Here is a 22,314-nt window from a genome sequence, read left to right on the forward strand (position 1 = left end):
GCTCAGTGCTTCTCTTCAAGGGTTTCTGTAGTGACAAATGATACCACAATGACAACTGTGCTTAAAGCACACACATAACTTCAAGCTCATATGGCTACTTGTTCTTCTATCAGTGGGTAAGATTTGGTCCCCAAGATATTGCAGGGCAGGGCTTTATTTGCAGATGCATTAAAGGAGTCACCACTGTACTTCCCTTTCATCTGAGACAAAGAGATCTCACAACGTGAGATGTGAAAGTGAGCAATATAGATCCATCTCTTCAGCTGTCCAGTACAGGGACTGATAGCAATTCCTGTGTTCTTTTCTCTGCCCTTGTTCTGATGTTGCCATTAAGGAAACTGTTTTCATCACTTACCTGGTCTGGATTATGCATCAATGGACAATTATCACACTGATCACCAACTCCATCACCATCTGTATCACTCTGGTCTGTGTTGTAGACGTAAGGACAATTATCTCGTTCATTAAAAATGTCTGGGGGAAAAAACAACAAAATATTGAAAAAATCAAAATGATACAACATCCAACACAGACGGCCATAGACTGTAGGAGTCACCAGTAATGAAGCACGGCTCTTAAGGGGTTCATAAGCTTTTTGGCTGCTACAACATCATTGCTACAAAATGAAATAGTTAAGACTAATTGAAAGAAAAATTATGGCATCAATTCCATTTTTCTTGCTATGATAAAGTTTTCTGTGTCCATCTTTCTATAGAATTTTGCTACAATAAGGGCTGATCATGTCCAAAGAATTTAGTCATTTTTCACAGAATAACAGATAAAGGGGTAGAGTATTTTTCTTTTTAAATAATTTGGTTTGGATTTTCTTCCCCCACTCTAAGAAATGCCACAGAACACACAGCTATATCAGGTTCAAAATTCTGAAGTTTGGTAGAGAAACAACTGTATTAATATTCAGCTGCCTCAGCATTTAATAACTTAATTTTACCAGAACATGTGCATCATTAACTGTATAGCATGACAAATTTTCAAAAGAAACTGTACCTCCTCAGGAGACTTTACTATAAACCCAACAATTTACTTCAAAATTATAATAAGATGAAAAGAAGCAAACACATGTTGGCATATCTGTCTGGGAAAGATACAAGGATACAACCCTTTCCTATATTACACGGTCCCCGGATATTTGCATAATCTTTCAGCCAATAACATATGATTGGATTTTTCTTCAAATGCAGAACTAACATAAGTACTAATATGAACCTGATGATCAGAAGAAGGATGTGAGGACTTCAAAATGTTCAGAAGCTAAAGTCAGATAAGCATCCAAAAGTTTTAAACATTATTGAGGAAAATGCAAAGCTAGATTTATTCATCTTTTAGTATTTCTGGATCCTCACACATTTGAAATGCTGCAGGGATATGATTTTTGAACTATATTTAAGTGGTTTTCCCCCTTCTTAATTCTGACCAAATTAGGGTTATATAGGAATGTACTGGTAGACGAAATAAACATTTTTAACAATATTTTAAAACATACAAAAAAATGTGTATTTGGATTACTGTGAGCTTTGCATACATTCATGGAAAAGCAGATTACTTTACTATGGATATTGTCTTAGCTGCGTGAATGTTCTGATGTTCTTTTCCCTCCCTAAAAAGAAAGGTCAACACAAGTGTCATATTAGGCCCTGATTACTTTGGAATACAGATGAAGGAAACATTTTTCTTTTTTAAGTTTACACTGATAAAGACTCGCTGTGATTTATTTTTTAATAATATTAACTGTAGTCATTTAGGGACTGTATGGGCAACTATACTACACAGGACAGATAACTTCAGCCTTCTCTGTCTTTGAGCTGCTAGACCCAATTTTATTCCACATACAAAAGCAGGTAGCCCATCTTACTGGACATAAAGTGCACTTGTGGAACAGCACCTAATTCTCAAAAGTGAAATCATACCATCTCCATCAATGTCCACAGCACATGAGTCACCCTCCCCATTGTTGTCTGTGTCAATCTGAGCAGGGTTGTGCACATAGGGGCAATTATCACAGCGGTCACCAACTTCATCCTTGTCATAATCAAACTGACGAGGGTTGAACAGAAGAGGGCAATTGTCCTAGGAAAGAAAAAATAGAAGATTTCACAATATAAATCACAACTCATGAGAGCACACTATGAAGTGGTAACTCCTGTTCATCTTGGATAGAGTTCAAAAATCAAATATTAATCCATTATTTTTTCAATGGACAAGCTGTACCTATACTGAAGATCTTGGTGGTAACAGGATGGCATCTGGACAGCCTGGCTCAGTGTCTGTTTCGTACAAAACATGTGAATTGTGTTCCATATCTCACAAGGAGAGCAACAGGCATTTTAAACTGGATCTGTACTCAGATATATAAATAAAGGTGTATCACTGGTACATGTACTTTAGAAAAAAAAAAACAGAACATGTTGCAAAAACAGGCCAACTTCAGCTGCATTTTATAATTTTTGAAAAACAAAAAAAAACCAACTAGAATTGTTACTCTGACTTTTTTGGAACAGACTAATATCAGTATTTTCAAGTTTATATCACATATTTTGATTTTTCAATTTAAACAAGTATTGACTTTTTGTTGGTTGTGTTCTATTGAGCACAATAATAAAATGTAAAAAGTTTTTAAAAATGTTAAAATGAAATACTGTCATTTATCAAAAATATTTTTCCCTGAGACCATTCCTTTTAATGGACTTTTGAAACCTTCCTATCACTTGAATTTCAAAATCTGCCAGAAGAAGAATTCTCATGTTTCACACATTCCCAAATTACACATGGACTTTTGCACAGGCATGAGAAAGTACTTTGTGAAATGCAAAGAAGAAAGAAAGAAAACCAAAACAGTGGGTGTGAGGGCTACATCAGTGTCATGCAATCTGAAGGGAGACATAATGAAAAAATCTTTAAACTACTTTTTCTCTGCTAAAGAGAAAAAAACCAACATTTACCAGGAAATAATTTTTTAGCACATTATTTTAAATTCCCCAGAAATACGTTTCGTATAATCAAGGGCAACATATAGAGGCCAGTCAAAATCTTATGCTGTTCATCAAATAACTTCTAGCTACAATTTTAAAAAATATACATACTAAATCATATTACTTTATCAAATGATTCTTTGAGGTTTTTTTTAAATTTTCCAAACAGACACCAAATGAACAAAGCTCTTACCCAGTTTTAACCATCTGAAGCTCTGGAGCATCTAGGTTCCCTCTGAAGGGAACAAAGAGGAAGAGTAAAATTCTAATACCAACTCATCCTAAACATGCTCAGAAAAGCCAGGGTGAAGCACACTCTGAAAGTGCCTCTGTCTTTCTGTTGAATGTACAAGGTAACAGTTTTAGACTGTCTATCTTTTAGGTTCTGCAAGTAAATGAATTTGTCTTCTGGGCAGATCTGAAGGAAAGTATGAACCAGGCTAGGTATTTTCCTCCCATCATTTCCCCTTGATACTGACTGTGTTTATAGTTGTTTTAGAAACAGGTTACAATTAATGAAAATAACATCATATATGTAACATTTACCAGCTTTTCAAATACCATAGACTTGTCATTCTCCCATTACAATATAAAAAATCCAACACCACTTTCCATTAAACTGTTTTCATGTACATAATTGAACACAAAACTGATACAGAGAACATAGTTCCTAGGGTTCCCCGGGCTGCTTTGCTCTGCACAGTACTACTTTCCCTTGACTGAACACAGCTTTACTCTGCACTACCCATCATTCAGGGAAGGAAGTGCAGAATAACTCAGCTGAAGCTCTGAACGATAAAGTTTACATCTATTGTAATGTTTTTCCTTAAAACCAGATGTTTAGGTCAAGTGTACTGCAGACAGATACACCTCTTACTTTGTCATCTTCAACACCATCATTGTCATCGTCTTCATCACAGGCATCTCCTTTGCCATCTTTATCAAAGTCTTCTTGGCCAGAGTTAGGCAGAAGGGGGCAGTTATCCTAGTCAAAAGAAATAATCAATGCATTATGTTTACATTATGTCAGAGTAACTTGCCCGGGCAGAGGAGTAGATATGGTACACCAGAGAATATAAAATAAGAGCAATCAGCAAAGTACTTTTTAAAGTGCCTGTTTGTTTTCTGCCAAAGATAGGACTCATTTGCTGCTTTCATATTGTAAAGTAAAACACATCTGCAAATAATTCTATTTCCCAGCTGCTATTCAAGTGACTTTTCTAGTAAATTTTAGAGGAAACTATCAGAGAACAAACACACCACACACACAGACATGCATGCTTACATGAACTTTTAATAGACAATTCATGAGATATGTTTGAAGCTTATGTAAAAAATGGCCAGGTTTGGTTGCCAGAAAAATAAAGATACAAGCCAAGAGAAGGTCTTCAGAAACAGTTGTTCACATGGAAAGCCACTACACAGCAATGGAAAGTACTGCACATTAATGAAGGGGAACACTATAAGAAAATTTTGAAAAAAGTGTCTTTATACTGTTCTGCAAAACAGTACCTCTGCACTCCCATGTCTTTAAAAATAAAAGACAAATGGATCTCTTTATTTTGCATAACAGCTTTGTAAAGAATGATTATTTTAAATAAGCAATTCTTAAGTTACGCTGAAAAATAAGAAGTAAATTGCTTGCCAAACTTTTAACATGAGTTCTTAAAAATACTAAAACCAGCTAAAATGGATTGCAATTCTACCACTTGCTGTGAATAAATACATCTCTGAAAACACACTCTATTATTCTCATTTTTACTCACATTCCAGATCTACCTCACCCAAAACTGAATCTGTCAATAGAGTCCAGAAATATCTTTTTTGTAACACATACTCTAAAAAAGTAATATTATAGTTACGTTTTCAAACTCAGTGGTTCTAAAAGTACAGACAACTTAAGAAAATTGAAAATTTTGTGATAAGAATCAAACACCCAAAATTTTTACCAAATACCTGCGAAGAGTCTTGACTGTTGACCTCGACATTGGTTACCAGTGATACAAAAAAAATTTTGAAACAATGAAAGAAATTAGTCACAAGAGTAAGTTAATTTTCAATCATTATAAGCTCAAGAAAAGAAGCTTTTAAAAATCAAATTACTCAACTAGGATATTTTGTAAAGAATATAAGGGCCTGAAAATTTGTGGTATTTTTAATGGGTTTTTTTTGGTGGGTGGAGGGATCCCCTTAAATGAAGTACTTGCGCCTATTAGATCAACACATTACACAAAACATGAAACAATCTTTAGAAACAAGTTTTTCCTGAATGAGTTCAGCATGCTGTGTTTAATCAAAACTAGTGCTTTGTGTTACATCATGAGTGAACACGTTGGAAATTCTGATGACAGGAAGTGAAAGAAGGCTATAAGAACTGCAACAGCTGAGTTGGCTGAATCCACAATGAGCAGACATCAATTACCGTGAGGAAGACCTACATTTGAGGTCCAAATTTCCATCCATATCTGAAACTCTTCAGATAACAGAGCCCAGATTCACACAAGTAACTTATTCCCTCAAACAACCTGATTTCAAACTTTCCTCGCCTCTTGGTCTGTATTTGTTTTAACCACTATAGTAGTGGTTTGCATTTCTTTCCTCATTTTTTTAAGCAGAAGGTTTTGTGCTAGAACTTCAAGAATGTTTATAAGTAGATCACTTTAGCACGGAGAAGAAACAAAAATGTTTCAGGTCTGGGAAAAGAAGCCCTCAAAAACCTCAGAAGAGAAAGCTTGCCCTGAGAGCCATGACTGATCAGCAAAATACTTGAGCATCTGCCTAGTGAACATATACAGGTAATCCAGTGTTGTCAGTGGTCCCATAGGTAGGCGTTTAAAACTGAACACCTGCATATGTCTTCTCAGACAAAACTCCTCCATCCAAGTTGCTTAATTTGCTGTTGCAAACAGTGTATGCCCCTCTGTACTGTGGCTGTCATTCAACCACCAGCAAGGCCACCGCTCAGAACAAAGGTCCAGGGAATTGCCTGTCAGGAAGTGCCTTTGTCCCTCAGCTGTTTGGGCCATTGTTAAACTGGTGGACCTGGAACAACTTTCAGCCTGGTTTCATACAGCAGTATAACTGCATCGGGATGAGACCTACAAGGAGGCTCACCATTTTTGAGCAATTCCCACTGGAAGGAACCTCAGGCCGTGAAACCAAGAAGGACTTACTGTGTGCTTCAGATGAGCACCAAACCAGGTCCCAGGGAACATACCATGGTGGACACACCCTACTGAAGCTACATGCCACCATTTTCAGGCTCCCTGATGCTGATTTTCTCATTGGTCTAGTAATCTTTCATTGTTCACTACAACATCCCAGCTGCACAGCAAGACTGGACAAGTCCCAGTTGCCAGGTGTAGAGCCAATGGTTGCAGGCAGGTCACGCTTGGAAGAGTGAGAGCTAGGACTTCACATCTCTGAAGGGTGAGAGAGGCTGAATCTCTCATCCTGTTCCTGTGAGCTTTTGCAATAAGGAGAACCCCTCTAATTATTCACATTCATTCCTCTCTTAGGCTCCTATTGCCAAAAATTATCTCAGGCTCTGAATCCAGTTTTCACAGCATGTGGTCTGTTTAACTCTTTGAAAGGAAGGAGTAGTTCAAGAGAGCTTTTAGAAGTGTAGCCCTTACATGGCTGTCAGTGTCTTTTTACAAGTCCTGCAGGTAGGATTTCACACTCACCTGGGCCCCCAAATCCCTGTTTGGTTCTCTCTAGCTGTGTGCTTCACACCCATGCTTTAGGTAATTCCTGCTCAGTGTGCTAACTCCATTCACAGGCATCCCAATCATCCAATTCTGCATAGGAAGAAATCCAAAGCAGAGGACTCTGGATTTAATTTTGAGAATCCCTTACAGTATTTTACCAGATTAAGTGAATACACATTCCACAGCATCTCCTAGAAAATGAGCATGCTGTAACAGTCAAAAGCTTACTGAAAGCAACTACCAGCATCAAGAATTAAAAGCGTTACTCACTACTACTTAGGAAAAAGAGAACATTTTGTTAATGCGTGGTATTTTTATCAACCTTTTTCACCCACCTTCACACAGTGGTATGTTGCATTAGCAGCACAGACCAAGTTGTTGTTAGGCCAGCCATCCAAATCTGAATCCTCACCACAGATGCGTCCATCACCAGCATACCCTGTCCTACATTCACATTTGTACATTGGATCACTGAAATGGCCCAGATAGATGCAGTCTGCAGACTTATGGCAGCTGTGTGTCTTGTCCTTGCATGGATTCTCAGGTTCACAGACCTATAAATGATGGAGGATATTCACTGAAACTTGATAATCACAGCCAGCTGTGTGTGCCTCAACTTTATCAAAATCAGACCCGTTATTTAGAAGTCTGAAGACAGGAACTTTGTTTTAATTGTGGTTAGTAAATCATACTGCTCTGTCAGTTCACAATTCCAACAAATATGTACAATGAAAGTAATTAAAAGAAACCACAGGAAAAATTGGACATCATTTAAAAAGTAATTAAAGTGGTTAACAATTTCAGCACTGTATCTGCCTTCTTCCAGATGTCATTAAACCCCAGAAACTAACTGCAACAGAAAGTAGATTTTACTGACCTCTTTTCTTTAGTGTTCTGCCTGACAGTATAAAAGGACTACCTTATTTTCTTAAATCAAAGAGACCCTAAAGAATTCTTGTGTTGACCTCATGTAGGTTTTTGTTACCCCTTGCTTATCACTATATTTTTCATTGCCAGTATTTGAGAATCTTACACAGATGGTTTACATGTAGAATTCAAAAGCTGAGCTAACCACAGATTGATTCAACAGCAACAAAGAGAAGGCATCCCATGACTTCCGCTTTAACATTTTTGTCTTGTCTAGAAAACTGTAGTCTTCAATCTCACTTCCACTTCCTGCTGTCCTTCACTGCTGATAAATTTTGGCCCAATGGAATTTAGGGACTGAGAACTTCAGATGTGTCTGATAACACTGACATTAACAGCGTTATATTTATGAAAAAAACAATCCTAATTCTTCAGTTTCCACTCTCCAGAATAGGTATGTAAACCTTGGAGAAAGGAGTGCAAAGCAGGGAAATGTTTGCTCCTGGAATTTTAGGCTCATTTGGTACAACTGTGCAGATGCCTAAAGAAAATCAAACCCTTAAAAAAGCCAATCCCAAATTCAGTGTTTTGTTACTCAAAACAAAAATACTCTGGAACACCAGTTATTTATTTCAGGCTATTTTTGTTTGATATCCAAGTTTATCACACGCCATCATTAAAAGATATTTCAAATGAGAATTACTCAAAGCCATCAAATTCCCTTCAACTTCACTTACTTGCTTCTCTGTCTTGGCAACTTCCAGCCCTACTCCATAGGGCTGACTTCCTTTATAGCGTGGAGGACACGGCAAGCAGTGGAAACCCGGGTTTGTGTTCACACAGCGATGGACCTGATTCACTTTAAAGCAAACATCTGACACAGCTATACACTGCAGGTAAAGAAAGAAAGAAGGAAAAAATTAGATGGCTGTGTAATTCCCAAATATTAATTTTTCATGGTGATTGCCTGGTGTTAATGGAAACAAAGTCAATACCTCATCAAGATCCTCACAGACGGTACCATTGCCAAGGTATCCTGCTGGGCATGCCCCACATGACCAAGACCCATCTGGATAACTGTTGCATTCTGCTCCAGGAAAGCAAGGATTTGACAAACACCCATCTGGCAAATACAAACAAAACTGTAAATTAAGTAAGGAGGATAAACGGCATGTAAAACTTCATTTAAGAAACAGGTATTCTCTGATCATTAGCTTAAACCACACTTGATGCAACAGATTCTTATAAAACCCCTAAAATTAGAGTTATTAAGTGCATTTAAGACTAAGTACTATTGATTTAATATGAAAAGATTATGGATTGCTACATCTGCTTGAATACATTACATCATGTTGAATCCCTATTTAAGAAAGGTATACTTGTTCAAGAAGTCATTATTGAGAATATATATAAAATCCCACAAAACAGTACTCAAAATAGTTAAATGTCCTCTCCAGAAACAAAGGTATAGTTAGCAGACTCCTGTAGTGTCACTTCATAAATTACCCATTAAAAAGATAACAGCAACAATAATTGCTCAGACTGAATAAAGAATGAATACCAACCAATTGGGCAATCCTTCTTATTGCACATATCATGCTGCTTAGTATCTCCCACGCATGGCTTTCCTCCATACTGTGGCTCTGGACTGTTACAGAGGCGAGACCGCTCACGAATTCCTCCTCCACAGGTAACAGTGCAGGCAGACCACGGAGACCAAGGACCCCACTGGCCGTTCACTAAGATATGCAGAAAAGAAGAGCATCACAGGCAATAAAGTGGGGACATCTGGTGCCAATGACAACAACCCTTCATCAGATCCCTGGCTAGAGACAGTTTCTCGCTACGTACATAGAAAGATGTTGGCAGATGTTTGCACTGAGATAGCAGTATTTCAGAAACAAACAAATGAAAAATACCCAACTGCTTCATAGGCATTTTTTGGCCAATAATTCAAAACAGCATGCCATGCCAACTGGATATGCAAAGAGAAAAAAGGGAGGAAAAATTATATGAAAGGGAAGTGAAAGTGTGTGGAATGAAAGGTCTCTAAAAATGGCTTAAAAATGTAGATGAATAAGAAAGAATTATAATAAAAATTGTGTTGAATGTATAAAAAATGCATGCACAATTTCAAAGAAATCTGACTATTGGGGGATTCTATGTGTATTCTGAACAAGTACAGAGACAGCTTCCTTTTAGAAAGGAAGTGTTTATTTTTGATATGCAGAGATATATCACTAAAATGGAAATTTCTCTAACTCTTAATATTTAAAGCCAAATTATAACTTGGAAGGTTTACAGAACCTCTGACTGCATTGTTGTCCTCATTTTCAAAGCATCCTTGTGTGTTATTTCACTCGCAAGATAGAATTATATTTTCCGTCATAGAAATTCACTGTCATTTAGATCTGAATAAAGAGAAGGAATTCAGCTGGAATATTATTGTGTTACTTTTGATTCAAGACCACAGACATACCTGGACATGGAGCCTTCTCACACTTCTCCGTTTCACGCCCATTTCCCACACAGTTTTTCCCACCCATCTGGGGAATAGGAGAATTGCAGAGGCGGATGCGGGTGATATTTCCTACACCACAGGTTACTGAACAGGAAGACCAGGGAGACCAATGACTCCAGCCACCATCTTGACGTACTGCCAAAGAAAAGAGCAAAACTCAAGCAAACAGCCCACCTTGAGCACTAATACAAACTCACTTGAGAAGTTAGCCTTCTAATGAGCCTCTCACCACATCTGATGAATGTCCCATCTCTTTCCCACCATTTCACTTACAAAGCCCAGCATGCCAGCTCAGGTACTCAAGAACAGCTTTCTTAGGAATTTCAGTAACCAGTGTATTACTAACAATTATTTTATACATTTTACTTAAAAATAAACATTTCCAGTGAAACAAACACTTGTTCAAAATGCACATTTGGACATCTAGCAGTCTCAGCTGCTAGATACTGCCTTACATACTATATTAGCCCGGATATCGCAGGTACCTGCAATAGTATTAATTACACTTCTGGAATAGCATCCTCTTAAGTGCCTTAAATATAAAAGCAGTTTGATATTTTGCAAAAATCTTCCATGATTATTGTATTCCTAAACACAACTAAGTTAATGGAATGGTCCAACAATCAATGAATGGCAGATGTAAACACAGCCCCGTATATCATCGTTACGAACTGAGGGTCGTCTCCAAACTGAGTTCAAACAAAAGACTCCAGTTCATAATGTTAAAAAAAGGATCACTCATCATCTTTTTTTTTAACATAGCTGAGCCCAAAATGTACATACCTATTAAATTGTCAGGAAAGGGAGGAATATTCGAAAGGGGAAAAATGACAACGAATCTAATGACAGCTACTTTAATTGTGCATATAGGATTTCTCAAGTACATACTATCCTGACTTAGCTTGGTTTTGCTTTGAGATGTCCAAAGAAGCTTTTAAAAAAGAAGAAATTTTATTACTTACTGCGATGGTCACATTTCTTAAAGCTGCACATCCTTGTTTGGATGTGTGGGCCTGTGCAAGCACTCCTGGTGACATCACACGACCTTCCTCGCATCTGAGTCCCAGAGCCACAGGTAACTGAGCACTTTGTCCAGTCTGACCATGGTGACCAGCCCTCCTCACTGTCATCAGCTGCGGAGCAAAAGGCAAGAAAAAGTGCTTAGTTTTCAAAGTTGCTCTATTATCCTATTTAGAAGATACTCACTTCTTTTTCTCTGTAGAATATGTACTTTAACATTTAGATCTCTCCTAATTTTGCTTTCCCAAGCTGCTGCTGAAGTAAGGGAATTATGGTGTAATATAATGAGAGGTTAGTTCAGGTAAGAATCCTGGATCTTCATGAACTTGTGTGCAGTATGTTTGCATGAAGCACTGATCTTTGGAGGAAGAACATCTTATCTCTAGAATGGACCAAGCCCAAAACTGAGTCCAAATGGCCCTTGCCTTCAGAATATAGGTCAGTAGGATGAGATGTGGCCCCACCTTTAAAAGCTACATAATGGTGAACATGATCAAGAGCACATTGTAAGAATATGCCCTATGCTTTGAATGGGCAAAAAAAGTGAAACATGACTGGCGCGAAGCATGCTTTCAACAGTTTATGCCCAAGGTAGCTAGGCAGGTTATCATGTTAATTCTAAGCAACCAATATAATCAATGAGGACAGACCAAGTCCTTCAGGGGGTAACTTCAGGCACCCAAGTTACTTCATATGATCTTTGTACACATAAAAGTTTTATATTTGATCTTACCCGCCTTGACATCTTGCTTGTTTTGAGCTTTCAAAAACACTAGTAGTGATTTTAAATAATGCCAAAGACTATCTGTCTTTCTCCTCAGCTAAATACTCACAGTGAGAGCAGACTGGACAGCATTCACCTTCAACAAAAGCTGGATCAGCACAGGAGACTGCTGGGCAGGTGATCTGATTGCACACAATTTTGGAATCCTAAAGGCAAAGAAATCAACTTACTGATTTATGCTCACAGACAGAGGTAAATGAAGGTGGGCATCTGGAGAAGTTTCATGTGTGGAAATGTTTTGATTTGATCTAACTACCCTGGACATGGGGACTACTTTTTATAAATGTCATGAAGTTCAGCCAAACTCTAAGTAAATACGACCTGACCTGGACAGATGAGCTGGATTAAACCCACTGTCCATTTCTGCAGAGAAGAAGGTTTCCAAAACCTTACCTGGCAAACGCACTTGGTGCAGCTATCTACAATCCAGCTTTCATTATCTGCGAATACACGGCCATCCTGCCAGCAAACTGGTTGGCTCTTCAGTGTTTTGTTAGGCCCAATCAGTTCCCACATAATTTGGTTCTCTTCAGACTAGAAGACAGAGTTAATGAAAACAAGTTGTGTATTTCATAAGCAAACTGTTTTAAATAGACAAAATTGAGACACCACTGGACTTAATTCTTCCATTAAAAAAAGTATTTTTACATATTTATGTAGATAAGGAAGATGATCTCAAGTATTGTAGTCCTGCATAGCAATTCTTCTAGCAATGGTAAAAAACAGTCACACGATACTAAGGGAAATCTCTTCTTAGTCGTTTTGCTTTCCTCTAGTACAGCTCATCTTTAGATGAGAAGATTTTAATCCTGAGACATATGGCATAGCAATAAAATTCCTTCCGAAATAATTAGCTGATTCAGAATAAGAAGAGGGGCAGACTTCAGCAAAACATCACCATCACACTTCAACTATGAAAATCCCATACATTTACTTACAGTTTAGGTACCCCATGTAGCCACTTACTGATGCATTCATAAATGTTGCAAACATGGTAACAAGGCTTTAACAGTATGCAGGCAAGGTTGGGATTGATGGCTTTCAATTTCCAAACTTTAGGAGGATTTCCCCTGTGTATGAGTGCATGTGTGTGTGCTCTTTCAAACCCAGTCTGTGAAAACCAAGTCTTGATGAAAGTGTTATACTCGAGAAATACCAAACTAGTCACAATGAAAAGAGGACATCTTTACATTATGTAGATATACTAACAAGTGTTCATATGTAATACAGAAATCTCTATTAACTGCCCGGGCACAAAATAAGTAAGGAAAGAGCACTGCACAGCAGACCTCTGTCAGTTCTCCAGATTTACAGGTACCTACCACTTTTTGGAGGTTATCAGCCAAGTTGTTCACCACGATGCGCAGGCCGGTGAGCTCTGTGAACATTGATCCCAGCTCTTCACATGAGCGGTCACAGAATTCGGCCTTCTCCGGTTTCTCACCCACATACTCGGTTGTGACAGCAGGGCTCAAATGAAGGATCTCAGTGCTCTCGTTGATGGTGTTCACTTCAGCTGGTAGCAAAAGAATGAAAGAGAAGAGAAGCATATACAAAGCTCTTCCACAGATTACAGATTCCTGCTGAAATCACAGATTGGCACCCATGGGTAGGGTTTAAACACATCTATTTTGGCACAGCTTCATGCTTATTAAACCCATGAATAAAAGAGGAGTTAGATGTCAGCTGGTTCCAATTATAGGCTTTCCCTTTTCAAAATTAAGAGCCAAGCTGTGTCTCACATGGCCCTCGCTTTAAAATTGTTGGCACTGCAACACATTCATTTATGAAGAAGGCTAACAAAAGAACACAGTATCAAAAAAGCAAACCCATTTAGCCACTCAGACATAAAAGGATTCAGATTTGTTCATGACCTATCAAACTTTCTCAAGGCAGGGAAAAAGGCAGGAGAAAGAGTTTCCTTGCAGAAAGTTGTTGTCCTTGTTCCGTCCATAAATTCCATGGTTGGATCAAATTTGGACCATTATGCAATGTATACCAGACTTTGGGCTGCTCTATATTGCACTGCCCAGTGTTAAGCTAAGAGGACCTGTTATAACAGTAGTTTCATTCTGACGTGAAATGGAGGTCAAGCTAAGATCAGACTGATTATTTGATTTGTCATTTCAAACCCTCCTCCAAAAGGCAGATTGTAACTAAAACAGAACTTTGCATGCATTCGACAGGGAGAACTGGACATGTTCTAATATAATTTTAAAACACATCCCTATCTACAGCACATTCCTGAAAAATAACATAAAGAAAGCTTGATTTGTAATTAATAAGAAAAAAGCACATAGAAAACTACATAAAACAGTCTATGTTCTGTTAAGCATTTAAATGTCTATCAGGTAAATGTCTTATGGATTCCATGGAAGCTTTCTCTAAGGACTCCATGATACACTCAAATTTGGTATCAGCTGTACAGAAGTCCACACTACCCTATCTCTCAACAAAGACTTATTTACCAGATTTAGTGACGTTGGAATAGCTCAAGGTTACCAAAGAGAAAAGACAAGCAAAGGATACAGCAATTTAAAAAGAAGAAATCAGGACAGGAACATGTGCCATAAAACATATGCTTCAAAACCCCAACACCATTCAGTGTTGACGAATCACCAAAGGTGGCCAAGCTTCAGAGATGTTAAGAGCTTGATTTGGTGCTTTACCATACAATGTAAAGTGTTATATTTAAACAAAGAAGTACATGAAAACAGGAGCAAAGTATTCTTCATTCATTTGGAAGGCTAAAAATAAAAGAACAAATAACCAACCCACAATATGACATTAAGTGATTACTTCTCAACCAAACTTAAAATTATTGGCTTGATGTGCTTTTAAATTAGCTATGAAACATCTGCACCTAGCCAAGGTCTACAAAAAATTATTCACAGTTTTCCAAAGTTGAAGCAATTGTCCAGCCTCTTTTACAGGATGGAAGAAAACCACATAGCAGATCAGAACTCTCTGTGTCATAACAGTTTATTTCAGCTGGTTTTTGATTCCCTGGAAAGAATGCAATTTTCCTACCACATTGAAACATTAGATTTCTCAGATCCCCCCATAGCACTTCTCAGATCATTAATTTCATATTTTTCAAGCCAACATGGAGTGTGCCTTGACCAGAACATTCTGAGGACATTAATAAAATTGCAATCTCAGCAGGAAACATAAACCAAAACTATGTTAGAAGAACTAAATCCTCACTTCCTACTGGTACTTGGCAATGACTGAAAGAAGATGCCTGGGGATCACTGGGAAATCAGTTCTCTGTTGCTGACTTCCTGCTAATTTCCTAAGGACCACATGATTATCTTTAAAATGAGAAACCAGAAGAGTAAAATGTGCATCCTCTCACATATGCAAATGTCATTCTGTTGATATAACTCAAGAAGGGATTTTATTGATGTGCCTATTTAGGTGTGTTTTTGTTATCTTTCCTATCCAGTGCAGTGTATAAATCCTGCCTAAAGGATTTGCAGCCACTATGCCACAGGCATACTTTTCTACCCTTAACCAAACAGCATTCCCAAGCCACCATTTCACCGTATGTCACATTCCCATATTAGGCTTAAAGATACATTGGGAAAACACAGTCCTGTCTCTTTTTGTGTCCTCAGGGCTGAGGGACCTTCATTTGTAACATCTGCCTTGCTGTTATGGAACATTAACACAAAAATATGTCATCTTAATGCCTGTACTTCAGCTCAACAAGTGAGCCATCAAAATGGGAAAATATGTATCTTGTGGTCAGTAACTTCACTCATGGCTTTTCAACTGTGGTAATTGTCCTTAGCAGCATCCCCCCAAATTTCAGTACTGGGCCCAGTATTGTTTAAACCATGCATCAATGACTTGGATGAAGGGACAGATGCCTCCTCAGCAAGCTCACTGATGACACAAAGCTGGGAGGAGTGACCACTAGCCCAGAGGGCTGTACAGACCTCCATAAAGATCTTGACAGGCTGGAGAGATGGGCAGAAAAGAACCATTCTGCCCCTCTCCTCATCCTCAGCCACATTTGAAGTGCTGTGTCTAATTCTGGGCTCCTCAGTACAAGAAAGATATGGAGCTCCTGGATTGAGTCCAGCCAAGGACTACAAAGGTAATTAAAGGATTGGAGCCTCCCTCTTTTGAGGAAAGGCTGAAGGAGCTGGGCATATTCAGCCTCAAGGAGAGACAACTGAGAGGGGACCTCATCAATGTGTATAAATATCTAAAGAGAGGGTGCCAAGAGGATGGAGCCAGGCTCTGTTCAGTGGTGCCAAGCAATAGCACAAGAAGCAATGGGCAGATACTGATACACAGGAAGCTCCACCTGAACATGAGGAACTTCTTTACTGTGTGGGTGACTAAGCACTGGAACAGTTGCCCAGAGAGGTTGTGGAGTCTCCCTCACTGGAGATATTCAAGAACCATCCAGATATAATCCTGTGAAATGTGATCTAGGATGACCCTGCCTGAGCAGAGAGGTTACACCAATGACGCCCTGTGGTCCTTTTCAACCTGACCCATTCTGTGAGTATGTAATTAAGCTGGATAGGCAATGTCAGAATCAGACATGCACATAACAAACCTCTTAAATAATTTTGATGGCCTTACTGTGCTATTTATTCCCTTCTGTTCCTGCACAAGAAATTTCCATCTTGTAGCGTTCTCTTTCGTGTTGCAAAGTAAAAGTAAAAATACTGTGAATTGAATTATTTGCTAAATAATTCTTTACTGAGAATTATTGTCAGCTACAAGCACTGGGAAGTAAAACAGTCAGCACCTCCTATGAGCTTGAGTACAAAACCTTAGGACACATTTGACAAATAATCCTAATTCTTTTATGAGGAATCCACTACACGCCTACACACAGAGTGCTCCCCTCCTGGCGGGGTAAGCATGAACTGGACTAACAAGAACACGTCAGCCCATAACATACATGCCTTCCCTACCTCTTCCTTTGATTTCTTATTTTCCTGAGGATGTTTTCATTAACAATATTTCGGGATTCAAACCCAAAGCCTCTTTCAGCCAATGAATTCAGTGTCTTTAAGAATGGCAGACTAGTTTGTGGGCCCATTGACAGTCAGAAGCAGAATTCAGAACCATTACCCATCTCGTGCTCAAAGAATTACAGAAAACTCATGTAAGAAAATATATATTTTCATACATATGCATTTTTCCTTCCATTTCTACTAATTTCTTGCTCAACATTTTTTTTCCCAACTTAGAGACTCAGAGTTATGGACCTAAGCAACCAAACTAAAATAATAGACTGGAGAGTAGAAATGACATCATATAAACATATAAGTTCCCATTACCACCAAAAATTAACTCATTCTACTTTTCATTTCAAAGGGATCTGTTGCATAGTTTTAGGACGATAAGTCACTGCTGACATTTCTAGCTCTCACATTATTAAATATTTCACAGTATTAATATTGAACAGTGTTAACAAGACAACAAAAGCCTTACTTGACTGGCTTCTCTGGCATCCTTTCTTACGCAGAACATCCTCTATTGAAGTACCAAAGATTAATTGAATATTTTGCAAAAGACCCTGTAATGATAATTTTAAATAGCAATTAAAAACAGTAAGATCAATTTTTGAGTAACTAATAACTTTCCTGTTTCAATCCCATGCTACTGACTAGATTCAGACATAAGCAGATATATAAAAAACAATCTACAAGGCATTAAACCTGAGACACAGAAACAGAAGTGGTTATAGCTTTGTTATATACAATTTCAGTGCTATAAACCACAAAGCTAGGTATGTTCTGAAACATGTCACATTAAAAGATATTAATCCACTAAGAGCTCAAATCTCCATTTCCATAGTGAATTTTAGATTGTAGTTCTACAAGACATTTGTCATACGGTCAAAGCCAACTTTCCTGCACCATCACACTTCCATCCTTAGCCAGTTATTCCCATGCACCATAGTTCACTGCTTTCTCAGTTGTGCTGATGCTACCCTGAGACAATACTCTAAAACCAGACACGTATCTATTTCACTTGGGGAAAAAAAAATCCTCAAAGAAGAAAAAAAGTAATTAAAAACCAGATTATTTCAGTGAGCCACTTAACAGTACATCTTCAGAAACAGTTGTATGAGCACTACTGGTGGAGTGAGTTAGTCATGGAGGCAGGAATGGAGAGGCTGTGGACAAGAACTTCTGACGTCCCTGCCAAAACTGGTCATCCCTCCAGCATGTCAGGCTCTGCCTGAAAACAAGATGGCACAACATGATGAGAAAAAAATGGCTTTTTGAAATTTTTGGAGCCATGAGTTCCAGTTTGATATCAGCTGTGAGAGAAAAGAAGCCATCCTTAAAGCTGTTGGGCCAGATCATATCACTGTATGATATGAGGCAGAAGGTTGTTTTCATTTGATAGGAAAATCAGAAAGCTTATAAGTACTTCATCTCAAATGTTTTTCACAAAAAGAAAAAGAATCTCATTTACAGTGCTGATCAAAACTCTTTATTCTATTTATTTTTTCAACATTTTCCTCTTTTTTTGATTTAAATTGAAAAGAAATGTTCAAAATGGCAAACCAGGATGTTCTGTTACAGGATGAAACAATACCACATGCTTCAGCTCCATTAAAAATTCTTTTTTTCCTTCTTCTTTCAAATAAAAAGCAAAAATATTGACATGTTCTCATTATTTGAATAGATATATTTCAATGGAAAACCAGTTCTTCAAGAAATTTGCAAAGAATTCTACAAATCACCACAAAAATCCAACATCTCTAGAAGACTTACATCTGGAAAATAAAAGGGATGTATAGGAAAGCCCAAAAATTGGTTTTTCACACTTTTCCTGGATTTAGACTTTGGTTTGCCAGGCCTTTGCTTTCAGGAACCCCAAAATGACACAACACAGATCCAGCAATTAATAAAAACACACTCTGAAGAAAGTCTGCTTGGGAACACCTGTGACCCCATCAAATCCAAGAGGCATTGGGAGAACAAAACTGCACCTACTGCATCTTCCCAAACTACTTGCAGTTACCTTCTTACCACACCAGAGACCCCAGCTTCTCCACGTCACCTACCCTGAAATGATTCTCCCGAGTGGAACCCTTCGCCAAGTACAACCTGCTGCTCTCTGCTTTCAGCTGCTCATAGAAAGGCTCCTCCAGGATGAAGCTGTCAATAAGGTCACAGCCAACGTAGAGGTTGTAGTTCTCCCCTGTTATCTGCACGGTGAGGTTCTTCCACTGTGAGTCAGCAAGGTCCACGTCTTCCAGGGAAATCACGTTCTGGAAGCCATCCACCCAATAGATAAGGTCCAGGGTGTTGGCCCGGCCATTGGAAATGATCTCAAACTGCCTCTCACTGATGCCGGGACCCTCTAAAGCAAGGATAGTGCCTCTAGATTGCCTGTCCTGCCTCAGAGTGGCTGAAAGGATAAAGCCCTCATTCTGCCGTATTAGTTTTATGATCTTTTTTAATTTCTCCGGTTTACATGGAGGTATATGGTCAAACCGAATGAAACGATATGCTGGCATAGTGGGGTCTGGGCCCCGGAACACCTTTGCTCCAATTGTCTTTCGGTTTATGCTACTGACTTGAAGTAAATCGAAGGTAGTCTCCTCTTCCTTGTCACCATCTGAAAAAGTTAACAGTGTGTGACAATGCATCTACAGAAAGTCTTACAAGAAACAGCTCTGTACACTATAATTAGTAACCGCAATTATATGACAGACATTAAGGACCAGCAGAGTAAACCCAGTACTTTCCCACTTCCACAAATGGAACTGTTCCTGCTAGCAGGCAAGTGAATCATATTTACTACCCAACATTTTCATTTCCATGACAATTCTCTTCTTCTATGTGTACAAATACTTTTGATTATATATTTATATGTATGGCTTCATATTTTCTAGCACTATATAGTAGGTACTTGTATATATATATGCTATATGCCACATATATGCCTACACATGGATGCCTGTAGCAATTTATCCATTAAATATTTTAATTTATATGAATGGATAAGGAATTTGAGGCAATTCCTATCTTTTGATTACCAGATAATGGAAATCAAATTATGAGGATCCGTGTGCCTACATGATGACCTCAAAAAAGAGATTTGCTTTTTAAAGACTTCAACCAATAGGTGAGGTGTAAATGAGGATCTGGCATTGTGCCAATTTGTATTCTACTTATATCTCATCTGTAGATGTCTATTTCTCCACCTCTATCTTTTTAAAATATTCATCCCACACAGTGATTCTGTCTATGCTACTTTCACCATACATTTCCACCACATAGAAAAGTATATCAATTATTTCTGGGATTATACACATATTAATCAAAAATTTCTAAAAAAAGTAATTTTGAGATATATTGAGAAATCTTCATTCAGCATTGGCAAGGTATATCTACCACAAATATCCCAGGCACTTCTAAAAAATTCCTTTCTTATTACTTTTCCCACTGTAGTTCAGGTAAGCCAACATTTACAACGACTTTTAACTTTGGGAGTTACTCTGTATCCAGTTAAGAAGTGTTTGAACTTACCCTGAGCATTTGAGGAAACCCACAGGGTTATCAAGACAGCAAGCCACAACAACCCTCTCCTCTTCAGCATAACTCCTATGAATAAATCAAAAAGTAGTAAGTATTGAGGAAATAATATTTATCAACTATAAATAGTGCAATTTTCCTCATGAAATGCCATAAACAGCAACTATACATATAAAATCAGAATTTTTATTTTGACTGATTCTTGTAATATTTATTCTGGGTCTATTCTTGATGGCAGAAGTAAAATGTTACATCAGATGAAGGGAAGAGAAATTATAAAAGTTAAAGATCCTTTTAATGGAAATGTCCTTAATAAAAAAAAAAAAAAAGGAAAGTCATACAGAAAACATATGAATTCTTATTTTCTCCATTACATTTCAGTAGCTGGCATAGAAAGCATATGACACTACAGGAGATACAGCTTATTGCTAGCACATCTTTACTTTGGAGCACAATATTTAGCCACAAATCCTTGTAGGATAATGAGATCTAAACTAGATGATGGTTCTGAGTAATAGGGGTACTTGTCAGTACCTTTTTTAGCACCATGATACAAACTCCTCTCTCTTCCATATATATACAATCCTCTGTACCCAACCATAGCTAGATAAAGTGACTCTTAACGTGATGCTGGGTTTGCCCTGTAGCACTGTGCAGTTATAAACCACGTAATTGCATCTCCATATGTGTCTCAACTCACAATGAATGGAGCAGAAGCATTCCCCGGAATGTGTAGAAATCCAGTTCTCTGGGTTCAGCCAAATAGCTTCAGCACTGCCAACTCCACACATTTTTGCAAGGACGCAGGGATGCCGCCAGCGCTTTCTGTCTACATTTTCTTTGTCCTACGGGAACTCCTATTACCTGGCATCCCCAGGGTACCACCGCTACAGCCAACTACCGGCAGCGGCCAGGATGCCTCTCTCGCCTCTCGAACTCAGCGGTTCCCGGCGGAACAGACCGTGCCCGGACGGCGGGCGCGGCGGCGGCAGGGCTGCTGCGGGCAGGTGCCGCACACCCTCCTGTCCCGCGGCTGCTCCCCTCACCTCGCACCCCGAGTCCCCGCGGGGTCGGCAGCGGGGCGGCTGCCCACAGCGAGTTCCGAGAGGCCGGCGGGGGAGCGGGCTGACAGCCTCCTCCGCCCCCCGAGGGGGCTTCGCGGCGGGCACGGCACCTCCCCGCCTTGCGCCTCACCTGGCATCGGGGAGCCGACGGTGCGCTGGGGCTCTGCGGGGAGAGGTCGGTCGGGACTGGAGTGCGATGCGATGCGATGCGATGCGATGCGATGCGATGCGATGCGATGCGATGCGATGCGATGCGATGCGATGCGATGCGATGCGATGCGATGCGATGCGATGCGATGCTGCCGCCGCTGTCGACACCGTCACAAGTCCCTCCTCGGCCCCGCGCCCCGCGCCGACGCCTTTATGGGCTGCGGGCCGGGCCCCGCTGTCAATCAGCGGCGCCGGGGCGCGCCCCCGGCTCGCCCCTCCGCGGCGGTGACATAACCCCCCGCCGCCCCCTCCCCACCTCGCCTACCTGCGGGGCCATCGCGGGCCCGGGCCCGCCCCTGGCGGGCGGTGCAGGGGCGGTGCGGGAGGCGGGCAGGGCGGCAGCGGCCTCCCCCCGGGGAGCGGAGCGGCGCGGAGGGGCGGGAGGGGAGCCTGCCGTCGGTGTGGCGGGGGCCGAGCGCGGCAGAGCCCCCGGGAGGCGGCGCCAGGCCCCGCAGCGGGGACAGGGGCGCGGCCGGGCCCCGCCGTCGGGGCGTCCCGAGCCCGGTTCCCGCGAGCGAGAAGCGTATCCTCGGCCCCTTCGGCCGGCCCGGCTCCCCCGGGAGCACTTGTAGCCAGAGAGCTCGGTGCTCCTGCCGCCACCGCGGCAAAAACCGGCCTTCTCA

General features: G+C 39.9%; 1 protein-coding gene across 2 annotated transcripts in view; it reads right to left on the minus strand.

The window, feature by feature from the left end:
* THBS2 (thrombospondin 2) overlaps positions 1-21,864 on the minus strand; it is a 32,575-nt gene extending 10,711 nt beyond the window's left edge. Inside the window, exons 1-16 of one of the 2 annotated variants that reach the window (XM_039569175.1) lie at positions 21,612-21,864; positions 20,412-20,486; positions 18,941-19,497; positions 17,353-17,437; positions 13,212-13,405; positions 12,283-12,423; positions 11,939-12,035; positions 11,048-11,218; positions 10,044-10,220; positions 9,130-9,303; positions 8,560-8,687; positions 8,302-8,454; positions 7,033-7,251; positions 3,865-3,972; positions 1,926-2,085; positions 356-474 (exon numbers count right to left, since the gene is read on the minus strand). In XM_039569175.1, coding sequence (XP_039425109.1) covers positions 356-474; positions 1,926-2,085; positions 3,865-3,972; positions 7,033-7,251; positions 8,302-8,454; positions 8,560-8,687; positions 9,130-9,303; positions 10,044-10,220; positions 11,048-11,218; positions 11,939-12,035; positions 12,283-12,423; positions 13,212-13,405; positions 17,353-17,437; positions 18,941-19,497; positions 20,412-20,486; positions 21,612-21,618 — 2,565 coding nt within the window. In that variant the 5' untranslated portion in view covers positions 21,619-21,864. Of the gene's footprint in view, positions 1-355; positions 475-1,925; positions 2,086-3,864; positions 3,973-7,032; positions 7,252-8,301; positions 8,455-8,559; positions 8,688-9,129; positions 9,304-10,043; positions 10,221-11,047; positions 11,219-11,938; positions 12,036-12,282; positions 12,424-13,211; positions 13,406-17,352; positions 17,438-18,940; positions 19,498-20,411; positions 20,487-21,117; positions 21,356-21,611 lie in introns of those variants that run through there. The other variant, XM_010391582.4, reaches the window with a different exon arrangement.
* Positions 21,865-22,314: the final 450 nt, after the last annotated feature.

The sequence above is a fragment of the Corvus cornix genome, chromosome 3, assembly GCF_000738735.6.
Source record: "Corvus cornix cornix isolate S_Up_H32 chromosome 3, ASM73873v5, whole genome shotgun sequence".
NCBI classification, from domain to species: Eukaryota; Metazoa; Chordata; class Aves; order Passeriformes; family Corvidae; genus Corvus; species Corvus cornix.